Genomic DNA, 23,671 nt, shown 5'->3' on the forward strand with positions numbered 1-23,671 from the left:
ATGTTTGTTCCATGTGGTTCCAAAACTGATACTCACACTAACTCCATTCGCTTAGCTCATTGGGGCTGGTCCACAGCAGTCAATGACTAACTAGCTATCATATTTACTCGCATATAAGACACCCCCACGTAGAAGCCGGACCCTTAAAATTGCCTTAAAATAATAATAATAATCGGACATAGGCCCTGTCGTCATTATCAACAACAAAAAAGCCTACTTGTCATCACACCCAGAAACTGCGCATGACGAAATTGGTGGTGCTTCTACATAAGCTGCGTTTACTCGGCAAAGACCTAAATAAGTGATAGTTACGGACGGACTTGTAATTTGGCATTCTGCTGTTATGGATACAGGTCACTTACACTCTCACTGTCTTTCACTTACCTTCAGTCAGCTAGTAGGAGGCAGATCACCACCCAAAGATCTTTTCAAATTACCTCAGAAGGGAATGTGTGTTGTGTTACCGCAAATTTAGAGTTCTGACGGATGTGGGGAAAAAACTGTCCTTAAGCCTATTTGTCCGTACTTTGTGGGACCTATAGCGTCTGCCAGAGGGCAGCAGCTGGAACAGATTGTGACCAGGGTGGTAAGGGTCCCGAATGATGTTCCTGGCTCTGCTGAGAAAACGAGGGCTGGCAATGTCTTCCAGTGAGGGCAGAGAGCAGCAGACAATCCTCTGGGCAGTGTTGATCACTTTCTGCATGGCCTTTTTGTCTGCCGCCGTGCTTCCAGCGTACCACACTGTGATGCAGTACGCCAGGATGCTCTCTACAGTGGTTCTATAGAAGATTATCAGAAGCTTGGTGCCCAAGTTGTTCTTCCTAAGTACCCTGAGGAAATGGAGTCGTTTCTGAGCCTTCTTCACTACTGCCGTGATGTTTGTAGACCATGAGAGCTTATCCGTGACATGGACCCCCAGGAATTTAAAGGACTGGACCCTGTCTACACATACACCATTTATGAGGAGTGGGGCCAGATCTGTGCCGTGTTTGCGAAAGTCCAGAATTATTTCTTTAGTTTTCGTGGTGTTCAGTGTGATATTGTTCACCGAGCACCACGAAGACAGTTTGTTGACCTCATCTCTGTAGGCCGACTCATCCCCTCCTGAGATGAGTCCGACCACAGTGGTGTCGTCAGCGAATTTGATGATGGCGTTAGACTGGTGGGTGGGTGTACAGTCGTATGTGTGCAGGGAGTACAGAAGAGGACTCAGTACACAGCCTTGAGGGGAGCCGGTGCTCAGTGTAATGGAGGAAGAGAGGTGGTGACCAAGTCTAACAGTCTGTGGTCGGTTGGTCAAGAAGTTCTTTATAAAATTATAGAATTTTACAATTTCTCACGTATAAACCGCCCTCTGATTCACAATTTTCACCTCCATATTTATGGTTTTAATAGAGAGTACAAATGTATTACTTTGAAGGGAAAATCTTAAGAAAAATCATCGCACATGATATTAATTCATCAAGTAATGTTTGTTTTCTTACTGCAAAACAGAAAATAATCAACAAATATAAATTACTTTGGCGACATCTACTGGTGAAAGAGTACAGCAAGTCTTGTGTGCATATAAGCCGTACCCTTGATTCAGTCGTCTTTTTTTTTTAGTTACGAATACGGCTTATATGCGGGAAAATACGGTAATGGCTTTTAGAAGGACAACATTAGGTAGATTTTTTTTGCAGGAATTTGTGTTTGAGCCAGAAATTTTAAAAACCTTTCAGTAAATTAAGTGTAATTTGTGTAGTGTGTGTGTTTGTGTGTGTGGGGGGAGGAAAAGATGGGCAAGATGACTTTCTTTGGGGTAGTGTATTTTGCATTCAGCAAAGTTCATTACAGTAATAATACATAAGGGGCCTGGTTTTAAGGCCTCTGTGGGTTCTAAATTGATGTCGCACTTGAACATGTGGAATATTAAACATCGTAAAAATAAAAAAATCCTACCATCCAAATCCATCAGGAAATCCACTTTAGTTGGAAAAATGGCACCACTCCCCAATATAAAGGTTCAAATGTTGGATGATAATGATGATGATGAAAATGATGGGCAAGTCACGCAAAAAGCTTCACTGTTCCAGAATGGTCCAAAGCCATTTAGGAAGTCCTCTGTAGGACATTTGAAAGGTTAATGCCCGGCTTTCATGCGGCCAGCAGCTCCGCCTTTCTCCTCGGACGTTCTCGCCCTGAAGGAGACACAGAGTCAAAACAAGTCTGCTGAGAATACGGCGTCAACAAATAAAACCCATTTTTTCTTTGATTATACGCCCCCACGTATAAGCCGCACCCTTAAAATTGCCTTGAAATCGCTGAATTTTCCAATTTCTCACATATAAGCCGCCCCCCGATTCACAATTTTCACCTCCATATTCAATACAAATGTGTTACTTTGAAGGGAAAATCTTAAGAAAAATCACAGCACGTGGTATTTCTGAGGTACTGTATGAATCAAAAGCACATTATTAGGGTCAATATTATAAGGAAGTTAGTAATTCATCCAGTAATAGTTGTTTTCTTACTGCAAAACAGAAAATAGTAAACAAATAGTAAATGTTAATTTGCCGATATCTACTAGTTAAGAGTATAACAACGTTGTAAGTCTTGTGCGCATATAAGCCGTACCCTTGATTCAATATTTTTTTTAGTTACAAATATGGCGTATATGCGAGAAACTACGTTATTACAATGACAGGATTTAAGCTCTATGCAACTTCTTACGCTACTTTCCAGACGGCGAATCAAGAACCAATTCATGGAAGGAATTACGCTAATTCAAAGTAAAATAAGCCTCTACTTGGGGGAAAAAAATCCAAGTTGCAAAACCACTTCTTGAAACAATTGATTTCATAAGTACAGCTACTACTGTATTCTGATTTGCGTATTTACTGTATTCTGTACTCTTTTTGCTTTGTTGTTCTGCGGCCTTTGCGACTGTATTGTTATCAACTTGTAACTATGTGTAACTATGCCTTTCCTGTATCTACATTCTCACCCTCTTGCTACTGTGACAATGAAATTTCCCAAATACGGGATGAATAAAGTTATCCAATCCAAGTCATCCACTGCGAACGAGATGATGCCCGAATTGTCAATTTCCATCGCTTCCAAAGTATGGCGCTAAAACAAACCTTTCTCCTCGCCAGCCTCATGAACATCTGGCAGTTCCTCCTGAGGAACATCAGGAAGCTCGACGTCGCCCTGCTAAGAGGCCGCCAAAAATGTCTAAGTACTCAACAATCATAACAATCAAGAAAATAAAGATGGATGAAATTGTACCTGAGTGATCGCCTCCAGCTCAGCCAGCACAGCTTCTTCATCTTCTTGCGTCAAGGAACCGGACAACATCTCGTCAATTTGCTATGTATAGATTCAAAAATGTGATGTTTTGGTAACAAATTAGACTCAAACTCAACATTCTCAACTCATTGCCTGCCATTGACGGCACTAAAAGTCCAATCCATTTGGATAGCTATCATGCAATTATTGCAAGCCACTCCCCCATCCAAATGGATTGGACATCTACCACCATTGACGGCACAGAAATATGCCATACAAGCCAGAACAAGACTATGGGAAAAAATAATAGCATTTTAGATTTATAAATGTATAAACGTAAACATTTCTCCATTGATTAAAATCGGAAAATATAAAAAATTCTGAAAAATAAATTATCACTTCATAAATACTCCAATTTTAGGTGAAAAATAATTGATACAAAAGAAGTTTAAAAAAAATACAATATTAGCAAAACCATTTATAATTAGGAGATCAATAATAGGATTCAAAATATAGCAATAATACACATCAACAAAAGAAGAGGTATAAAAGCTACATAAATATGAGGGTTGAAATATTATTTTGATGAGTATATAAAAACGCAAAAATAATACATTTGGATTTTTTTTTAGATTAAAAAAAAATATTTCAATTTGACATGAACTTTTTTTACTAACAACCACATCAAATACTACTATAGTTTACATATACCTGAGCTGACAGTGACATACCTGTCAACTTATACATTTTCCCGTATTTTATACGTTTTTTTATCATTTCAAAATGGCGTATAACAACTTTTGTACGGGCAATTTTTTTTGAAGTACGTTTTTTATAAAACCGATCTCGTTTTACCCATTTCGGCTCGGAAATTTGAAACTTTTGAGTGAGTAAATATGTGCCGCATTGCATTTGTACGGTTTATTATCGCTTAATAAGCGGAATTGCAATCATTAATAAAGGGAGTAATAGGCCGAGGTTGACAGGTATGCAGTGATTGAGTTAAATGTAAATGTGATGATCCTAATTTGTGTACACTCATAATAAATGAAGATACATATATATTTTTTAAAAGTCTCACCCTTTGGTATTCGACAGCATCTTGCGTCTCATCCATGATGCGTTCAACTTCTTCGATGGACATTACCTGGGAAAAAAAGCACGGCGGTGAAACATGGGTTCACATTCAAATTCAAAATAGATAGTAAAATAACATTTGCGTGTTATCAGACAATGTTATTGTTTTGATTTCAACTGCATTCACTGCAATTCCAAGCTAAAGGAGTAAAGTTTTAGTTTAAACTGCTGTTTCTTCATCTGCGTTTCAGAGGTCGTTTTGTTGCCGTAATTTGCTTCTGCCGCTACTACAGTGGTACCTCGACATACAAGTGCCCCGATATACGAGCAATTTGAGATACGAGTAAAAGTATACCTGTCAACCTCTGCCGATAACTGCCCTTATAAATGATTATGACTCCCCTTACAAACCCCCAAAAAACCTTACAAACACCGTACGGTGTTTGTAAGGTTTTTGGGGGGTTTGTAAGGGGAATCATAATCATTTATAAGGGCAGTTATCGGCAGAGGTTGACAGGTATGAAAAAGGTATCAAAATTTGAAACAAAATTAGAATTAAGTTTAGTGTAAGGTTAGATTAAACTTATTTTTGAGTGTGTCTGCATCATAATCCAAGTTCATTTAAATTTGTTTATGTTACGAGCACGTTGCCGTGCAAAAAGTCCCCCCCTCTGTCACTCTCTCCCTTCCGCGAAATTCGTCTAATTATAGTACTATTAAACACACTTTAGTACTATTGAACCACTAGTTGTGTTACTTTGTTAATAGATGGCAAATTAGAACAAATAAAAATGTTTTTCCAATCCAATATCCCGCTTTTGGTGTTTTTTCAGAGGGTTGGAACGAATTAATTTGTTTTCAGTTCATTTCTATGGAAAACGTTCATTTGAGTTACGAGTAAATCCACATATGAGCTCAGTCCCGGAACGAATTAAGCTCGTATCTCAAGGTACCACTGTACTGATAAAAGTCCATTTTCATGGCTATTGACGCAAAACTTTGACCCATTAAGAACAAGGTGGTATGGCTAGCAAGCATTCCAATGTATGTCTATTTGATGTCATCTGGTCCAACTTTTTGAAATAATTAAGATTGGCTAAACAAGAATGAGATTGCGGCCCACCTCGTGCATTTTCTTCAGACATTGGTTTCCAACTCGGAGACCGTCGATGACTTTCTTCTCGATCTGCGCAAACTCCAGGTCCTGAACCTAAAACATTGGTCGACCAGAGCAGTGGGGTCAAAAGAGCACAGACCATGGCAGTGCGGATCGGCGACGGGGACTCACCATGCGCTCCAAGTTGCTGATCTGGTTGTCCGTCTTGTCCAGAAGTTGTTCCTGATAACGCTTCTTCTTCAGCAGAAGCAGCGCTTTACTGAAAAAGGACACCCACCAGGCATCAGCATAACACCCATTGATGGGAGATGTGCTTTTACTCAGTGCAACTCACTCTTTTCTGCCATTTTTCAGCAACTGCTTAGCTAAAAGTCTTTCCTTTTCCAGCTGCAGGCTGATTTTCTTCTGGTACTGCCTCAGTTTATCCCGTTGCTGTTTGAGTTGCTGCAAAAACACAACACGAAAACGTCATACCAATGCATCCACAAATCTAAAATTTACAGTTGAGGAAAATACAAATTTGTTAATTTCAAATTTAACTGAAAGTAAAAAAACAATGCTTGTGTTTTCAGCTATAAACATTTTTTAAATAAATTCATTTTGACAATATTTAGCAGATTCAAAAAACACTATCTTCTCAGGCTGAATTTAATCATCTTAGTCAAAACACACTTGGAAAACGGCTAATACAAAATAAACACACAAAAATCCCTTTACACACGTCGGCGAATTAAAATGTGCTAAGTAACGCGCGGTTATAAAAAAATAAATAAATCGTAACATGACTTTTCAGATTGAGTTTTGAGCACGACTTACTAAAACGGCCTTGTCTTGTTCTGTCACTCGAGTCCGCTTCTTTTTTCCAAACAAATTCCCCATTCCGACAAAACATCACAACCCCCAAATTGTGCCCGCAATAATTTCAGATGACTTGCCCTGTTTTGTCACCTTTAGGTAAAGAATTTAAGATACGGTCAGCTTGCTAGCTGGCTAACTTTTGCTAAGAGGGCGTGGACATAGACCACACCCACACCCGGAAGTATGACGAGTTCCTCGCATAGACAAACAGAACCGCTTCACATCATGGAGTATGCAAGTAGAGATATCATATATATAAGGATAGATGTCACAAAACAGAGTCGGCGGCTTAAGTGACTGGTGGGCATCTTGCGTCGGGCGATGTCTATAGGGAATCCGTATTGGTTGACTCACTGTATTCTTCGATTTATAAACGCTTTGGTTTATAATAAATGTATTTACGTGACTATGACTCAGGGATCACGATGTTGGGGAAAATGTTTTTTGTTTCTAAGTTAATTTACGTTTGTGAAAAAAACCAAGACATTATAATAATTTGAGGATGAAACATCTGCCAACATGGTAAAAATTGAGAAATTCACAGTCCGGCGGTTGAGTGTCTAGTGCGTTGGCCTCACGGTGGGGGATCTGAGTTCAAATCCAGGTTGGTCCACCTGTGTGGAGTTTGCATGATCTCCCCTTACCTGCGTGGGTTTTCTCCGGGTAATCCGGTTTCCTCCTACATTCCAAAGACATGCATGGTAGGCTGATTGGACACTCTAAATTGCCCCTAGGTATGAGTGTGAGCGTGATTGGTTGTTTGTCTCCTTGTGACCTGTGATTGGCTGGCCACCAATTCAGGTTGTCTCCCGCCTCTGGCCCGAAGTCAGCTAGGATATGCTCCAGCACCCCCCGCGACCCTAGTGAGGATAAAGCGGTTCAAAAAATGAGATGAGACGTTATATTTAGCAAACAGCTGTGACGCAAAACGGCCTGACAAGTGACAAAGCTAATCTCCTGCGTGAATGTAAACAACTATTTCTTTTTAAATATATCGACAGATAAAAGAATGTAAACTAGTTTTATAAAGGCTCAAATGTTCTAGTGTTGTTTTTACGATAACTTTAATCCATTGAGAATATTATATAATAATATATTGAATAAAATACATGAATAAAATCAACAATTTAATTCGCAAATTTCAAGAACACTTAAAATGAATAGAACAACGTTTTAGGATCAATAATTTCACATCGACTCCACAGTATAAATAATCATTTTTTTGCTTGTTGCATCCTGGCTACCGGGTGCTACATATAAAGTGTCAGCATCAGACCGGGATGTCATCAATGCTGGTGTAAAATGAAGGGGACGGCGTAGCTGATGTCATGTGATGATGGATCCCCTTTCCCGCTGCCTTTTCTAGCAAAATTGGTAGCGTGCCCCACCCTTTACTGTTTTCAACGAAAATGTTTAGGCAGACGGCACGGAAGTGGCCTAAGGTTTTGTCGTCACAGTTGCCGCACAATGCCCTCGTCGGCATTGGCCGTTTCGTCAGGCAGGCGACGCCACTGGAAGGTGGTGCTGAGCGAGCATGGCTCGTCCTCTTCGCTCTCCTGCTCCTTGGCCAACTCCAGGAAAACCTGCAAGGTAGAAATGATCGGTCGTCAGTGACAAACAAAAGACTTTGAAATCTGCCTTAGGAGTGATTTGCCAGTTCTAGATTTAGGTCTGGCTTTCAGAACCCCCTCTAGCTTAAAATGTACCACATTATCTCGCATATAAGCCGCATTTGTAACAAAAAAAAATTACGACTGATTCAAGGGGACAGCTTATATGCACACAAGACTTACAGCGTTACTATACTCTTTTTCAACAGTAGATTTCAGTAAATTAACATTTACTATTTGTTGGTTATTTTCTGTTTTGCAGTAAGAAAACAACCAGTACTGGATGAATGACTAACTTCCTTATGATATTGACCCTAATAATGTCCTTTCAATTAATACAGTATCTCAGAAATACCACGTGAGATGATTTTTCTCAAGATATTCCTTTCAAAGTAACACATTTGTACTCCCTATTAAAACCATGAATATGGAGGTGAAAATTGTGAACCAAGGAGCGGCTTATACGCGAGAAATTGCAAAATTCAACGATTTTAAGGCAATTTTAAGAATGTGGCTTATATGCGTGAAAAATGGTAATTCACTGACATTGACAGTGATAGGCGTCCAATCATAAGTCTCTTTTCATCTTTCTGCCATGAATTGAAATGTGTTCATCATAAGTAGATGTCCAATCCATTTGAACTGGATTGATCACTGATGGAATCAGATATTTGGCGTCTCGATAAGAATTGGAATTATACGCACACGCTTTACATATGTTAACATTAGCAATGAGACATTGAATGGCCAAAGGGGCATCTGCACGTTCACCCACACCTTTGCAGAATATACATACATCCTAACTGGGTTAGAACATTTACTGACACTTCATTTATTCTTATTGTTTAACAGTCGCTATCAGAAATATTGGCCAGATCCTCTATTTGGTGTTCCTCAATATCTGTGGAATTTCAATATACGTACTCGGAACCTGTCTGTGAGTTCTCGTTCCTTCAAAACTGGTACATATACTCTCATTTCGGTGATGAAGTGAACACGCAAAGGCTAATTGGACTGGTAGGTTAATAGTGCTGCCCCGGGCCATGGTTTGGGACCCTAAAGATTTCCTATAGGCTGTAAATTCCTACAAGACTTCAAATGGATTGGACATCTCATACCTTGGATGGCTACCAATGAGGTCAAAATCAGTGTTTTTAATTATGAGGACAACGGGTGAAGTCTCACCTGTTCCAAGGTGGACTGCGAAAAGTTGTAATCCTCGAACTTGAACATTTGCTTCACTGCAAAAACATATATAATCATTTGAAGATGTCACAACATATGGTGTTTGTGTGTGCTCAAGTCGGTATACTGACTGCGCTCCAGCTGCGAGAAGGCATCGGCCAGCGAGTCTACGTCTTCCGTGGGAATTTTGTACACCATTAGTGTAGTAAAGCTGAAGAGGAATAAAGTATCAGTCAACCCAAGACTACCTCTAATTCAATAGGCTGTCTCACAACAACCACTTTCCATGTTCCAAGATTGTCTCTTACATACCTGTCTAAATGCTCTCCTTATTAATGATTGCAATTCCCCTTGTTAAGCAATTTAAAACCATGCAAATGGAACGCGGCACATATTTTCAAACACACACACATAGGGCACATGTAAAAGTCTAAAATGTAGTACAAAGTGGACGGCTTTCGGCCCTGGTAGAACGCGCTCTTGCCGCCATCTAGCAGAGAAACACGGGTTTTACGTCTCCCATGATAACGGCCGCGGAGGAATTATTTCAGCGGCGGAGGGCACATTTTCATATGCTTTATTTATTTTAAGACATTAATAAATCATTTCCTTCAAATTTTCTCTCATTTTTGTGTGTTTCCTCACATCTTTCATACAAAATTGGGACACTTTGACCGATTTTAAAGGGTTTAGTTAGTAGTTGTGTGAGAACCATGGAATGAATTAGAGATTTTACATATAAAGTACACCTATACTTACTAAAACAGCTCTGGAACCAATTAATTTCGTAAGTAGAGGTATGACTGTATTTTGATGTATTTTTAATTTTAAATTCTGAGTATGGCTCTCAAGGAATAATATTTGAAAATATGAATTGTTTATGTCTCTCTCCATCAAAAAGGTTCCCGACCCGATTTATAGGATCAACAATGGGTGATTGGATTAACGGTCGGGTGCGTTTCTGTCACCTCTCCTGTCTGGAGGCATGTGGAAAAATGCCGAGGATCTCTTGGTGAAGCAGCGTCCTCTGCTGGTGGCTAGTCTGATCCCAACTGAGTTTGACCTCCAGGCTGTAGTCGCGTCCGTACTTGGACTTCAAGTGCTGGATGGAGCCCAGGCACCTGGAAGAGGGAGACAAGCTCGTGAGATACGAGGGCACGGCGGCGGCGGACGAAGGGGCGCACCTCAGTCTTCCCGACACCAGGACGGCCACACGGTCGCACACGGCCTCCGCCTCCTCCATGTAGTGCGTGGTCAGCACGGTGCCGCGCTGACGCTCCGTCATGGCGGCGCGGATGGCCCTCCTGGCAAAATGAATTACCTTTGATGAAATCTTGAATTACAAATGGTTTAACATCATTATTACTATTAAAGTAATACCTCGCCATTTAGTGGCTTGGATCCTAAGTTTGGGGACTTTTGACTATTCAGTTTAATGCCGGAAATGGCCCGCTAGAGGGTCTGACCCCGCCCGGGGCGTTGTTCTGCCTGACGGGCACTTTGTAGCTCATTCAAAATGTACGTAGTACATTACTAAAGGTTTCCACTTTTTCGACAGGGGCGCCGGAAAACCAGATGTTTGTGAGTTGTGTGATCAAGTGCGTGCACGACTGCACTTTGCTCAATTTCCTATCCGCAATCACATTCGTTCATTTGTCCCCTGCCGTCAAAACTATCTTCAGGGGTAGTGATTGAGTTAAAAAGGAACCTTAAAAATGCCCCAAAACCAACCGGAAGTAACCTGGAAATCCCCAAAAATCAGCAGGAACCAACAAGGAACAAGAAACATTCCGGAATGTCCCTGTAAATCCATAGGAAATAATCCAACATTTACAGGAAGTTAGTGGTAAGCACTGTATTTTCTCGCATATAAGCCTTGTTTATAACTCAGAAAAAATGATGACTGAATCAAGGGTACGGCTTATATGCGCACAGAATTTACAGCGTTGCTATACTCTTTTTCACCAGTAGATTTTGGCAAATTAACATGAACTATTTGTTGGTTATTTTCTGCTTTGCAGTAAGAAAACAACCATTACTGGATGAATTACTAACTTCCTTATGATATTGACCCTAATAATGTGCTTTTGATTCATTCAGCATCTCAGAAATACCAGGTGCGATGACTTTTCTTAAGATTTTCCCTTCAAAGAAACACATTTGTATTACCTATTAAAACCATGAATATGGAGGTGAAAATTGTGAATCAGGGGGTGGCTTATATGCGAGAAATTGTAAACTTCAACGATTGTAAGGCAATTTTTAAGGGTGCGGCTTATATGCGAGAAAATACGGTACCCTAAAATGGAAGTGAAAAAAGAATTGACGCAAAATTGCCTGCCATTGTCAACAATAGAGGTCCAATTCACTTAAACTGGCTGCGGATGCTCATCTTTCAGTGCCATTGATGGTGCTCGACTTCCAATCCATTTTGAACAGGAGGGGCGAATGAACAAACACGTCTAGCAGCAGGTAGGTTAACTTTTTGGACCAATCATAAACTGGTCCGGCCTACTTGAGATCTAGTTGGCGTTAATGTGGCCCGCAAACAAAACTGAGTTTGACAGCCCTGCTCAAAAATTTGGACCCGGGGTTTATAATGTTTCTCTGACCACACGTGCTGCTTGGACTTGGGGTCCATCCCCGACGTGGGCTCATCCAGTAAGATGGTTTGTGGGTTCCCGATCATGCTCAGCGCAAAGCACAGCTGAAGAGAAGAAAACCGAATGTCAATGCACTTTTATGGGGGGAAAACTAAACATTGATCCGTCCTCTCACTTTTCTCTTGAGTCCAGATGAAAGACACTTGGCTTGCTTGTGCGCGTGGGCCTTCAGCTCCAGCGCGTTCATCACGCTGCAAAGACAAGATCTTGAAATAACCCCAAATCGAGTCAAATGGGGGCTGCTCACCGTTTGATGACGTCAGGGGCATCGCGTCCTTTGAGACCCTTGACAGCGGCGTAGATCTCTAGGTGCTCATGGAGCGTGATCCGGGGCCACAGAGGGTTGACCTGAGGGCAGTAGCCCACGTGCTCTGACCCCGACCTGCCCGGATTTCCCATGAGCACCTGCCGAGAAGTCACTTTTAGATTTTCGGAGACACCGGGAAAATGATCATACCATCGCGGTTCATATGGGCTTGACGTCTATCGTTGTCAATGGAACAAATGACAATGAAATAAATGAGTGTTCGATATTCCGTTCTATTTTTATGATTTTTTTTTAAACTGGGAAAAAAGAAAGAATAACTACTTTTTTCTTCTTTCATTTTAAACAAATAAATAAATAGAAATATCGATAGAGAATACAGTGGTACCTCGACATACAAGCAGTTTGAGATACGAGTAAAATTTCAAGCAAATATTTATCTTGAGATACGAGACAAATTTTAATATACGAGCACACAGCGGACGCGAGAGGCTGCTTATAAGAACATCATGGCCACTGTCTTTCCCGTCGCAACTCCCTCGTGTAATGTCTCTACGAGCACTGGGTGGAGTGTTGCAGTTTTTCAGTGTTTTTTTCCCGTTAGACCACATGTGTCAAAGTGGCGGCCCGGTGGCCAACTCTGGCCCGCCGCATTATTTTGTAATCAATCAATAATTGTACATTTTTAATCATTTTTTTTCTGTGTTTTTAGTTCAAAAATCATTTTATGAAATCTAAAAATATATTTAAAAAAAGCTAAAATAAACATTGTTTTAGATTTATAAAAAAACTGAATATTCAGGGCTTTTAATCCAGTTCTTTTAATCCATTTATTAAAAAAATCTAAATATTATATCTAAAATGGTCCGGCCCACATGAAAGTCTGACACCCTTACGTTAGACGGTGTGAATGGTGGAGCGATCGCTAATACGAGAGGAGTATATATTACCTCTCGTTGTCAAGTGGTCATGCGTTATCCTGTTGTGAGGACATTTGTGTGCATCATTTTCAAAATATTTTGAAGGGAATACAAAAGCAAACAGCACATAGATAGAGAAAGTCAGGGTGGAGGCGGGGGAAATACAACCAAGCCGACGGGTATCACACTTAAATACAAAATTAGAATTAAGTTTAGTGTAAGGTTAGCGTAAACGTATTTTTGAGTGTGTCTGCATCGTAATCCAAGTTCATTTAAATTTGTTTGTGTTATGAAACGAGCGTGTCGCCGTGCAAAAACCGCCCCCCTCTCCCTGTCCGCCTCTCTCTCTTTCCCCCCTTCGAAATCCGTATAATTTTAGTACTATTAAACACATTTTAGTAATATTAAACCACTAGTTATGTGTTACTTTGTTAATAGATGGTGAATTAGAAGAAATAAAACATTTTTTACAATCCAATATCCTGTTTTTGGTGTTTTTTCAGAGTTGGAATGAATTAATTTGTTTTTAGTTCATTTCAATGGGAAACGTTCGTTCGAGTTACGAGAATATCGACATACGAGCTCAATCCCGGAACGAATTAAGCTCGTATCTCGAGGTACCACTGCACTATGAAACCACTAGTTATTTGTTACTTTGTTAAGAGATAGCGAATTAGAACAGATAAAAATGTTTTTCCAATCCAATACCTTGTTTTTGGTCTTTTTTCAGAGGGTTCAGTTCTATGGGAAACGTTCATTTGAGTTACGAGTAAATTGACATAAGAGCTCAGTCCCGGAACGCATTAAGCTCGTATCTCAGGGTACCACTGTATTTGGCTAAACGGATTGGATATCTAGCGTCATCAAGGGCACACAATGTGTCAAGGGCCTAAACCTGATACAGCTTTCCGTCCCTGCATTTTAGTAGTGTAGGGAGCCATACCTGTCCTGCTGTGGGCTCGGTATCGCCTGATAGCATGTGCATGATAGTGCTCTTGCCCGATCCGTTGGGGCCCAAAAGTCCGAGAACCTCGCCTGCAGAAAAGGTTAGGCTATTTGGTGAAGAAGAACTATGTTGAAAAAAGTCAAGGAGCTTCATTAAGACAAAATTAGTGTCCAGCATTTATAGACAATGAGCAAACTTTTGGCCTCCAATTTTCTCAGTTGGAGTTTGTGTTTAGCGCACATCTAGTTTTACATTAAAAAGCGAGAATAAATATTGACAGTGTGAACCTTTGCGAAGGCAGAAGGAGACGCTCTTGGTGGCCACTTTTCCACGCTTGTTGAAAACAAAACCTTCTTTGCCATCTTTGTACTTCTTCTTCAGGTTACTGGCGACCAGCAGAGGCCTCTGTGGGAAAAATACATTGGAAACTGAGCCGGCCGTTGTCGGCGTCTTCTTTTGCCGTTGAAGTGACCTCGTCGCACGACGAGAGGCTCAGCGCCTCCTTGACCCGAGCCTTCTCCATCTGTACGTCCTCGTCCTCGTCTGGACATTCGTCGGGGTTGGCCCGGGCTTTAGCCCGGCTACTGGAGCGGATCCTGCCAACACAAAGCTCACATCTCGAGAAATGTTTGATTGCACGTATGTTAAATAACTTCGTTGAATCTGGAGTGCCAATGATAAATAAATGCTTAAATGTGTTGCTTAGTGTATAAGTATTTTAAAAATGGATTCATTATATTATTTGATGAGTCATTTCAGCTTTTTTTACCCTTTCAATCAATTTTTGCTTCCGTTTTAACATTTCATTTTTGCGGTCATGGTGCTCCATATTGACTCGTCAATAGTATAAAAAAAATACACTTCACATGCAAGAGTCACTAGTGCAGAGGTTGAAAACCCAAAATGCCGAAAGAGCCATATTGGACCAAAAAACAATATGTCTGGAGCTAGAAAAAATAAAAATCTCATAAAAGCCTTGTAATGGAGGCAACGTGTATCTACTTTAGCTATATTATCCTATTAAAATGAGTTAGCTTGCTACAAATACATCATGAGCATTCATGATTAAATGTTCATTTTCCCTGATTTTCATTCATCCATGACTGCTCTGTTGGTACGATGCTGCATCATTGTTTAATTGCTTTGATGAAATTAAAGAAATGCAATGAAGAAATGTGATTTTTAGGTCATGATTAGATGCCATGAATTGATATCTATCATTGTCAATGGCACTGAAGGAGTTGATGGTGGTAATTCATGTTTCAGTTCTCCGTTATAAGTGGATTCTTTCCCAAAAGAACCATTTTTAAGAAAGCCAAAACAGCAAACATTGTTGAGGAAAAAGGTACACATCGGCGATCGTGACCTGCACAGGAGATCCGTCCTGACGTTCCTACCGCCGTGTCGTACTTCCAGGCAACGCAGTGCAAATATCAGCACGACGCACTGCAGGTAAGGCTGAGCACACAAAACACAACGGCCGGAGCCCCTACGTTCCTGTTTACTGCACCCAGCAAAAAGATAAATCCAACATTGGTCTTTACCGCCAAAAATGAGACGATCACGTTGTTCCACACGACGTTCTGATCATAGCCGGAGGACAAGAAGGCGGTCTGGTCGACGGAAAAAAAAATACATTCAATTTCATTCAAACTGACCAATTGAAATCAAAGGATGTGTGAAATGTTCATTTTTATTTGGCCCGGCAACCACCAGTTGTTTTGGAACCGGTACCAAATTGGTACCGGGTTTAGGTACCCAAACCCACCCATAATGTAAAAGAATTGTCACTACAGTAATCCCTCGAATATTGCGGCTTCACTACATTGCATTTTTTCTAGGGGAATTTTTTTTGTAAATTCATAAAAACGTGAAAATCCGCACTGAAACTTGCAAGCGGAAGCCACTCCCCTGTCCTCCGCTTGCTACTAGAACTCAGCATAATTTAAAAAAAAATGAATTTATTGATTTTAAATAGGGGTGACCCTACTTTGCGGTTTTTCGTTTATCGCGGCCATGTCTGGTCTACATTAACCGCGATAATCCAGGGATTACTGTAAAGGTGTCTTTAAAATTGATTTGGGGATATATAACGATATTACATGATTTTTGTATCGATTCAAAACCCATCTGGCTCAATCTTTACAACTTGTATTTTGGTGGAAATAAACAATAGGCGATTACACTTTCACTGTCAGCCGTTGCTGTGCCCTGACATCTTGTTAAGTGGACCACTGGGTTACGGCGGCCCTATCGTACATTTTTTTATGTTACAAAGTGGAATGTTTTTTGTTTTTTAAAGTTTTTCCATCGCCTTTTCACGCCATTTTTCTTTTGCAGGGCCAAAAAGTTGCATAATTCAAACATGGTGGTCAGTGTGCATCACTAAGATGCTGGTCTGCTATTGGTCGTCGTCACTAAGTTGGCCGAAATCACTGCCACAATGCCTGAGAGAGATGCTGACTCGCTTTCTGTGTTTATCACTCACACATTCGAGAATCTTGTGTGTTAATTCAAATTTTAATTATATAACTATAACAATAATTTCTATTGCCCGGCATTCAACAAATTGGCCTTATGATCCCATCTCTAGAACGGAATAATGTCATAACCCGGGGGTCCACTGAATCTAGACATTTAATAGTGCTTGGACGCACGAGAGACATTGAATGCTATACATCCGTTATGATGTTTTTTCCATATTTTGAATCCTGTATTTAAGCAGGTTTGGAATATAGACGATTTGGACTAAAAACTGAGAAAACGATACAATGAAGGTAATATGTTGTTCAAACATACAACATCTTTACCTCAGTTCTGAATGACGTTTCAAAAACAAATGTACTTTTTTGTCCATTTGATTATTTTTTTATACATTTTTAGATTATTTTTCAACAATCAAATATTTCAATAATCATCTTAAAGTGTACTCGCGGGATAAATTAATTAATCGGGATAGAATCGGCATATTGCCAGATATGAGGCGATACACACGCCTAATTGTCAGGTTAGTACCTTGCTGATGTAGTTGAGGCAGCCCATGAGCGGGTAGAGCGGGTTGAGCACACACAAAGCCTGGTGCAACGCTCCAATCACCGCCTGGTTGTTCCCCACCAAAGGAAGGTGAACCACCGCCGCCGATACCACACTCACCTAAAACATGCACGTAACACAGTTTAAATCATCATTGCAGCATGAGGTCCAGGTCTTGTAGTGACAAAGCAGCCCCAGTGTAGTCATTTAAATTCTAATGTTAATCTAAAAAAAGAAAAAGAAACAATAGTACTAAATATGATTTTTTTTTTTAAATATTTCTCTTTTTCCTCATTAATTTGTCTGGTTTAATGATTTAAAAAAGGCTTAATATTCCTTCATGTTAGTTTTTAGTGGAGCCTATCCCAGCTAACGAGGCGAGAGACACCCTGAATTGGTGGCCAGCCAATTGCAAGGCACGATGAGACGGACAACCATTCACGCTCACACTCATACCTACCAGCCTACATGCATGTTTGTGGGTTGTCGGAGAAAATGAGAGTACCCGGAGAAAACCCACGCAAGCTCGGTAAGAACATTTTTGATTTTATACTTGTTTTCTTTATTTTTTATTTAGTTGTAGGAGTGTGGAGTATGGAATGTATTCTTATGCTTTTTGTTAGTCAATTGGTTTATTGAGTGTAGTCACTAGAATAGAATTTTGCATGGCCTAGCGGAAATTTCCGTCCGTGACGCCTATGAGTTAGGGGCGCGTCATCTACCATGACACGCCCATTTCTTTGTTCACATTTTCCCGCTTAAAGTTTGTATCTATGTCTGTCAAGTCAACTTTGGAGAAGATGTCTGCCCCTCCTCCAGGCCAACAGGGGGCAGAAAAGAAAACCCAAATAAAAGTCACCTCGCCTCATTTCCTGCCTAAGATCATAGGGCATGAGCCAGGATATAAACATTCAGATTCAAGCCTTGAAAGTAGACAGGCGAAAAAGGAGCAAGGAATACCAAGGAATACCCTTCAGACCCGATCACACGCAACTGGTAGGATAAAATAAGTACCACCTAGATGCCAGCTGATTGATGCTTAATTTGCTTCTCACAACCTTAAGTTGCATTCTTTGTATTTTCCCTTAACTTGGATTACTCTTATGACCTATCGCTGTAAAGTGAATATTTGTGTTTGATTTACTCAATCAGTTAATGTACCCATGCATTTCCACTCTATCATTTCAACACTCTTCTCCTTTTCTGTAGTAAAGTCAAGATGTTATTAGTAAACTCAAGAGCAACACTTTGATCACCATAGTAACGTGAAACTTGAATGACGTCACATGCTTCCTCCTTTCCCCTTTCTTTAAGGTTTTCAAACTAACCACTTCCTATCACCATAAACTTCGGGGCCCCTTTTCAAGTTTGGGGCAAAATTTGAAGAAAAGTAGAGATAACTTGACAATGTCACATGACCTTTGTCAATAAAACTGGTGGATCTGTTGGGGGTAGGCGGGGATTCAAACTGGTCAGGCTGGAGGTTAGTACATCTACTGGCGCTGGCTACTCTGACTCCCTCCTTCAGCTGAAGCTGGTTAAAACTCATCACGGCTGACTCTGTGTGCTTCCTCTAATTCGAAGTTATTGAATGTTTATGGATTAACTCCAACAAGGAGGAATTCATTGCTCTTAATATTTTCAAAAATATAATGTAGGAAGGCAAAACATTTGGCTGCAGTCCTGCGCGTCGGGGTACACCCTGAATCGGTGGCCAGGCAATCAAACGGCACAAGGAGATAAACAACAATTCACGCTCACAGTCATACCGAGGGGCAATTTAGAGTGTTCAACTAGCCTAAAATGCATGTTTTTGGAATGTGGGAGAAAACCGGAGTATCCAGAGAAAATCCACGCAAGCCAGGGAAGAACATCCAGGCTCCACACAGGAGGACTGACCTGGGATCAAATCCAGGACCCCATTACTGTGAGGCCGACGAGCTAACCACTCATCTTCTGGCCGCCCAGTTTTCATCCCATGAATGAAAAATAGAAAAAAAATGAAAAAAACATTTAAAAAAAGAAAAAAAACGAAGCCTACAGAAACGATTTTCAGATTTCTGTAATATGAACAGTAAAAAAAGATATCTAACATAGCTGATTACTCAACTAATGGCAACAATATTTGGTGATTAGTCAATTCACATCAAATAATCATTTGTAACACACCTTTTGGAGGTCTGCTTTCAAATTCCCCGCTACATTTCGCTTACCATCATGCAGATGACGGAAAAGAAGTCCTTGTTGCTTTGGACTCGATTGAAGCCGAAAGAGCAGACGTACGTGAAGAGAACAACGGCCGGAGCGAAGCCCATGGTGCACATTACCTGAGAGGAGGAACGGAAAAATCAACGCTTTGAAGACAAAAGGCAGCAAAAGACTGTGGCAGAGTAGGCACGGACCACGGCGCCAAAGTTTTGTAACGTCAGCAGATCTCCAGTGTGGAAGAAGAAGACTGCCAAGGTCATGCAGGACAGTAGCAGGAAGAAGAAGGGGACGTCCACAGCCGCTCGTCCACACCAGTATGCCGATGGCTGCATTCCGGATACGCGCAGCATGGAGCGACACTTAAGCTGCACGCAAAGTTCAACACATCAGTGATTGTGTTTCAGGGCCTACCAGTTCAAATGGATTGAACGTCTATCACTACCAATGGCAGAAAATGTTTCTGAAATAACATTAAAACAGTAAGAACAGTTGCTGATGTGTTTTCTTTATTTCAAGTGTTCAAAGTGGTTGCTGTGTAGTCAGGATAAAAAGTGATCATTTTTAACCAAGATCAATGGAATTTACTCAAACATGGCCAAAAAAATCAATACCTGCCCATAAATCCCAAATAAAGAAACTGACCACGAAATTTCCTGAAATCAATTAAACGTTACCGAAAATCTACAGGAAGTTAATGTCCCAAAATCAACAGGACGTGACTTCAAATGAATAGGTGACCCTAAAGTATGCAATTTTTCTGAAAATTGCATTTTCTAGCAGAGCAACTGTGGTGGGTCTAATCACTACCTGCCTCCCCGTACGGTGGCTAACGTGTTTGCACTTTACCTCTCGGTCTCTGGTATGTTCCATGGCGAAGTAGGCGGGCATCCCGGCAGCCAGCATTCCCAGCAAGACAGCCTCGATGATGACCAGTGCGTAGGATGTGGCATCAGGGATTCGCTATTGGGTTCCGACGACAAGGTCAGCGAGCGATCGCACGCGTGGGTCTGACGGCCCATGAGGCACTCACGTATTCGAAAGGTTTGCTCCACGTTCGGATGCTTCCTGTGCCGTTGAGACCTCTGAGCAGAGCGTTGCTGAGGATATTGGCGATCATGGGTAAAGAGTGCACTGCGGTGCTGTTGAAGGCCAGACTGTAGCGGAAACCCTGCAAGCGAATATTTGCATCTTCTCTCGTCTGGACATTATGGCTGCCATAACAATCAATAATCCAGTGATTCAAAGTTTAGTGACAATGTTGGTCTCAAAATGGTTTAAATCCTCTTTTTCGGCCTCTTAACTTATTTACTCTCATTAACAGAAATAGACATCAACACCATTTTAACTTGGATGATCAATAAGAGCTGGTTCTAGAGGTGACTGTGTAGTTCCCTTCAGAAAAGAATGCATTAGCCAAAGCACCTTCTCTGTTTGTGCCTCCCATACCTCGAACTCAATACCGATTAGCATACATGAATTGACATCTCTGAACCTCTTTGCCAATCATCTTAAAGCCTGGCTTTAACAGAAATATACCTCAAAACCATTTTAACTGGGATGATCAATAAGCGCTGGTTCTAGAGGTGACTGTGTAGTTCCCTTCAGAAAAGAGTGTATTTAGCCAAACCACCTTCTCTGTTTGTGCCTCACATACCTTGAACTCAATACCAATTAACATACGTGAATTCACATCTCTGAACCTCTTAACATCTTAAAGCCTGGCTGTTAGACGGAACAAATTTTCAAAACACTACCTAGACCTGCGCTACTTACTTGTGTATGTCTCATGGTTTCTATAATGCTATCTAGTCTTTTGTCCTCCCCCTGCTATTGCCTTATTGATTTTATCTTGCATTTTTAACATCAACTTGCATAGGGACTAAAGATGGAAATTAGCCTTCGGCTATAATCTTACATATTAATGTAAGATGTGGGGTGCTTTGTTTTGCTATGCATCCCCAAGATATCAACTCTACCTGAGCTGATAGACTTGGTTAAAATAAGAATTTGTGGCAGCCTTCCTGTACATGTTGTAAACACAACTCGGCCCTGACCTTGCTGGATCCTGTCACGTTGATGGCGGCGCTGTGTGGCGCTCCCGCTACATAGTCGCTCTTCTTCATCATTTCCACCCCGATGTCCTGCGCTTCAAGGTTTCGGATGAAGTCGGAAATGTCCGAACCTGAGGAGGTTGCGCTTGACGTTAAATCCCGGTGCACACGAGGTTTCGCTCGCACGCAACCCCTATTTCCTGTCCCCTTTTCATATTTTCCACACGGTAAGGCGCACTGGAGAATAAGCCGCACCTTCAATGAATAACCTATCTTAAAATTTGTTTCATATATAAAAGCCACACCGGATGATAAAACGCAGTCGTCGTAGTGGTGGTGGTAATTCAAGTAGTGGGTTGTGTTATAGATTCATCATCTGGAGCTGCAATAGTACTAGTAATAGTAGTGGGGGGGCTGTGTTATACATGCACTAGATCACAGGTGTCAAAGTGGGCCAAATCTGGCCCGCCACATCATTTTGTGCGGCCCGAGAAAATAAATCATGTGTGCCGACTTTCTATTTTATGAGTAAATTCAAATGAAGACAATAGATGAATAGGAAATATTTCCTGTTGTTCCCCTTTTTAAATCAATGTGCATTTTTATTAATCCAAAATTGTATTTTCTTTCTTTATGTGTTGATTTTAGTTCAAAGGACATTTTTTCCAGTTTTAGATCTGTAACAAACTGAATATTTACGGCTTTTGATCCAGTTCTTTTACTGTAATTTTTTAAAATATCTAAATATTATATCTATTTTTTTTCCTTTTCCCCTTTCATTTTCAATGTAAATAAACATTTTTAAAAACGCAATATTCACCTTTTCCCTTTTTAAATAAAAAAACAAATAGTTAAAACCCTGATAAATGTTATATTTGCTCTCTTTTCTTATGATTTTTTTAATGAATTAAAAAAATCCACTACAAGAGAATATTTGCTATTAAGAGGCTCAAATAGAAGATTTGTACTGATTTAATGTCCAAAAATGATCTCTCCAAATCTGTCAATTCATTAATCGATAAGTTTTTGGCAGCCTAATTGGAAAACATAACGGCCCTCCGGATGAAAGCGAATCTACAACATGGCCCGCGACAAAAAAATAGTTTGACACCCCTCCACTAGTTGGAGCTGAGCTAAAGGGAATTTCATACAATGATTAACCAATATGGCTACATCGGATTATAAGGCACAAATTTGAAGTCTTCCAGTTGCGCGTTATAGTGCGGAAAATACGGTACATTGCCTTTGCATGATAACTTTTTTTTTTACAGGAATCTTAACGACTCACACTGCGCTTATGGTGCAGGGCTTACATTGCTCCCTATCGGTCAAAGTCAAGAGCACCCACCTGTGGAGTTGGTGATGAGGAGATTGCTGGCGTATTTGGTGGGAGGCTGATTTTTACGCAGGAGATAGATGGGCAGGAACTGCCGACCCGGTGAGGCGATCTGGATGTTGCCGGTGAGCAGGGAAAGGACCAACAGGGAGGCCACAAACACCAGTAACAAGGCCAGACTGTTGGGTAGAAGTTAGACAAATGATAGAAAACAATGCTTTTGGATTGAACCGAATATTTTTTTCCAAAAAACTTCTTACACATATATTCTCTCAAGTATTATCTTATTATTGATTTCAATATAAAGAGCAAGAAATTGTCTTGTGATGTACAGACACTCCTCAACTTACGAACGCAATTGGTTCCGAGCGATTGTTCATAAGTTGAATTTGTTTGTAAGTTGATTTAGTGCTATATTTTGTATTATAATTTATGTTTAAGGCCTATATAAGTATATTGAAGGTTTATATAAGTGCATTTGTATGTTTAAGGCTTGTAAAAGTAACACGCATTGGTTTGTACTGAAAAAAAAAACATTTAATAAAATGGAGAGAATATGTACAGTACTGTAGAGAGAGAGATAGATTTATGTATTAGAAACTGGCCAAAAGAAGCGACCTAATGACGATTGCACAGTTTTCTTCTTTTTTTCATCATAAATGTTGCAGTAGCACTGTATGGCATCATTCAATTGATTTGCAAACTTTGTGCAACGTTCAATATTTGGGTCCTGCTGCTCGATCTTTCTGTTTATAAATGGTACTGAATGTGCAACGCTCACCACTTTCTGACGCGCATCAAGCTTCGTTATTATTGCCACTCGTTTCAAATGAAATGGCTTGCCTCTTCATTGCAACTCCCTCAATAGAAGCCTTTAGCTTTTTACCAACCATATTCAATATTGGATGCATGAGATATTTAATGATACAAATGAAAAAGGTTCTTTGCACACTGGAGATACATTCACGCACTTCCGCATTGCAACGAAGAAGGTAGATGCTGGGTGAGCTGAGCTCTCACAGCGCCAGGCGTCGGTATTAGCGGCGGAAAGAAGTACTACTCCGAAAAAGACGCGAAATACAAAATTGGACTTGCGAACATTTTTGGACTTAAACGCAATTTGCAGACATGT

At 40.5% G+C, this 23,671-nt stretch overlaps 2 protein-coding genes across 3 annotated transcripts in view; both read right to left on the reverse strand.

Moving 5' to 3' along the window:
* Window positions 1-1,288: 1,288 nt before the first annotated feature.
* On the reverse strand, window positions 1,289-6,535 carry chmp6b (charged multivesicular body protein 6b). 2 transcript variants are annotated; one of them, XM_077626595.1, is made up of 8 exons: window positions 6,281-6,535; window positions 5,799-5,908; window positions 5,636-5,723; window positions 5,471-5,557; window positions 4,352-4,417; window positions 3,271-3,351; window positions 3,123-3,192; window positions 1,289-2,180 (listed from the first exon to the last, which is right to left on the reverse strand). In XM_077626595.1, the coding sequence occupies exons 1-8, from the start codon at window positions 6,341-6,343 to the stop codon at window positions 2,137-2,139; spliced, it is 609 nt and encodes a 202-aa protein (XP_077482721.1). In that variant the 5' UTR covers window positions 6,344-6,535; the 3' UTR covers window positions 1,289-2,136. The 2 variants fall into 2 exon arrangements, with proteins under 2 accessions (XP_077482721.1, XP_077482720.1); XM_077626594.1 differs by having other exon boundaries at window positions 3,123-3,195.
* Window positions 6,536-7,369: 834 nt separating this feature from the next.
* abca5 (ATP-binding cassette, sub-family A (ABC1), member 5) overlaps window positions 7,370-23,671 on the reverse strand; it is a 34,084-nt gene continuing 17,782 nt past the window's right edge. Inside the window, exons 18-37 of the mRNA XM_077625925.1 lie at window positions 22,552-22,718; window positions 21,207-21,334; window positions 20,183-20,320; window positions 19,999-20,112; window positions 19,347-19,517; window positions 19,158-19,271; window positions 16,927-17,064; window positions 15,456-15,524; window positions 15,278-15,369; window positions 14,384-14,507; window positions 14,199-14,316; window positions 13,909-14,000; window positions 12,028-12,185; window positions 11,896-11,971; window positions 11,730-11,824; window positions 10,302-10,421; window positions 10,086-10,238; window positions 9,249-9,328; window positions 9,118-9,173; window positions 7,370-7,905 (exon numbers count right to left, since the gene is read on the reverse strand). Of these exons, the coding sequence (XP_077482051.1) occupies window positions 7,774-7,905; window positions 9,118-9,173; window positions 9,249-9,328; window positions 10,086-10,238; window positions 10,302-10,421; window positions 11,730-11,824; window positions 11,896-11,971; window positions 12,028-12,185; window positions 13,909-14,000; window positions 14,199-14,316; window positions 14,384-14,507; window positions 15,278-15,369; window positions 15,456-15,524; window positions 16,927-17,064; window positions 19,158-19,271; window positions 19,347-19,517; window positions 19,999-20,112; window positions 20,183-20,320; window positions 21,207-21,334; window positions 22,552-22,718 (2,335 nt within the window). The 3' untranslated portion in view covers window positions 7,370-7,773. The remainder of the gene's footprint in view (window positions 7,906-9,117; window positions 9,174-9,248; window positions 9,329-10,085; window positions 10,239-10,301; window positions 10,422-11,729; window positions 11,825-11,895; window positions 11,972-12,027; window positions 12,186-13,908; window positions 14,001-14,198; window positions 14,317-14,383; window positions 14,508-15,277; window positions 15,370-15,455; window positions 15,525-16,926; window positions 17,065-19,157; window positions 19,272-19,346; window positions 19,518-19,998; window positions 20,113-20,182; window positions 20,321-21,206; window positions 21,335-22,551; window positions 22,719-23,671) is intronic.

This window comes from Stigmatopora argus, chromosome 18 (genome assembly GCF_051989625.1).
Source record: "Stigmatopora argus isolate UIUO_Sarg chromosome 18, RoL_Sarg_1.0, whole genome shotgun sequence".
NCBI classification, from domain to species: domain Eukaryota; kingdom Metazoa; phylum Chordata; class Actinopteri; order Syngnathiformes; family Syngnathidae; genus Stigmatopora; species Stigmatopora argus.

Excerpts from the sequence above, each read along its gene's own strand:
- chmp6b (XM_077626594.1), bottom strand. The coding sequence starts at position 6,343 with ATGGGGAATTTGTTTGGAAAAAAGAAGCGGACTCGAGTGACAGAACAA. Across the intron at positions 4,418-5,470 it reads GTCTGAAGAAAATGCACGAG|GTAATGTCCATCGAAGAAGT; the intron begins GTGGGCCGCAAT and ends TTTTTTTCCCAG. Across the intron at positions 2,181-3,122 it reads TGAGGCTGGCGAGGAGAAAG|GGCGAGAACGTCCGAGGAGA; the intron begins GTTTGTTTTAGC and ends TGTCTCCTTCAG.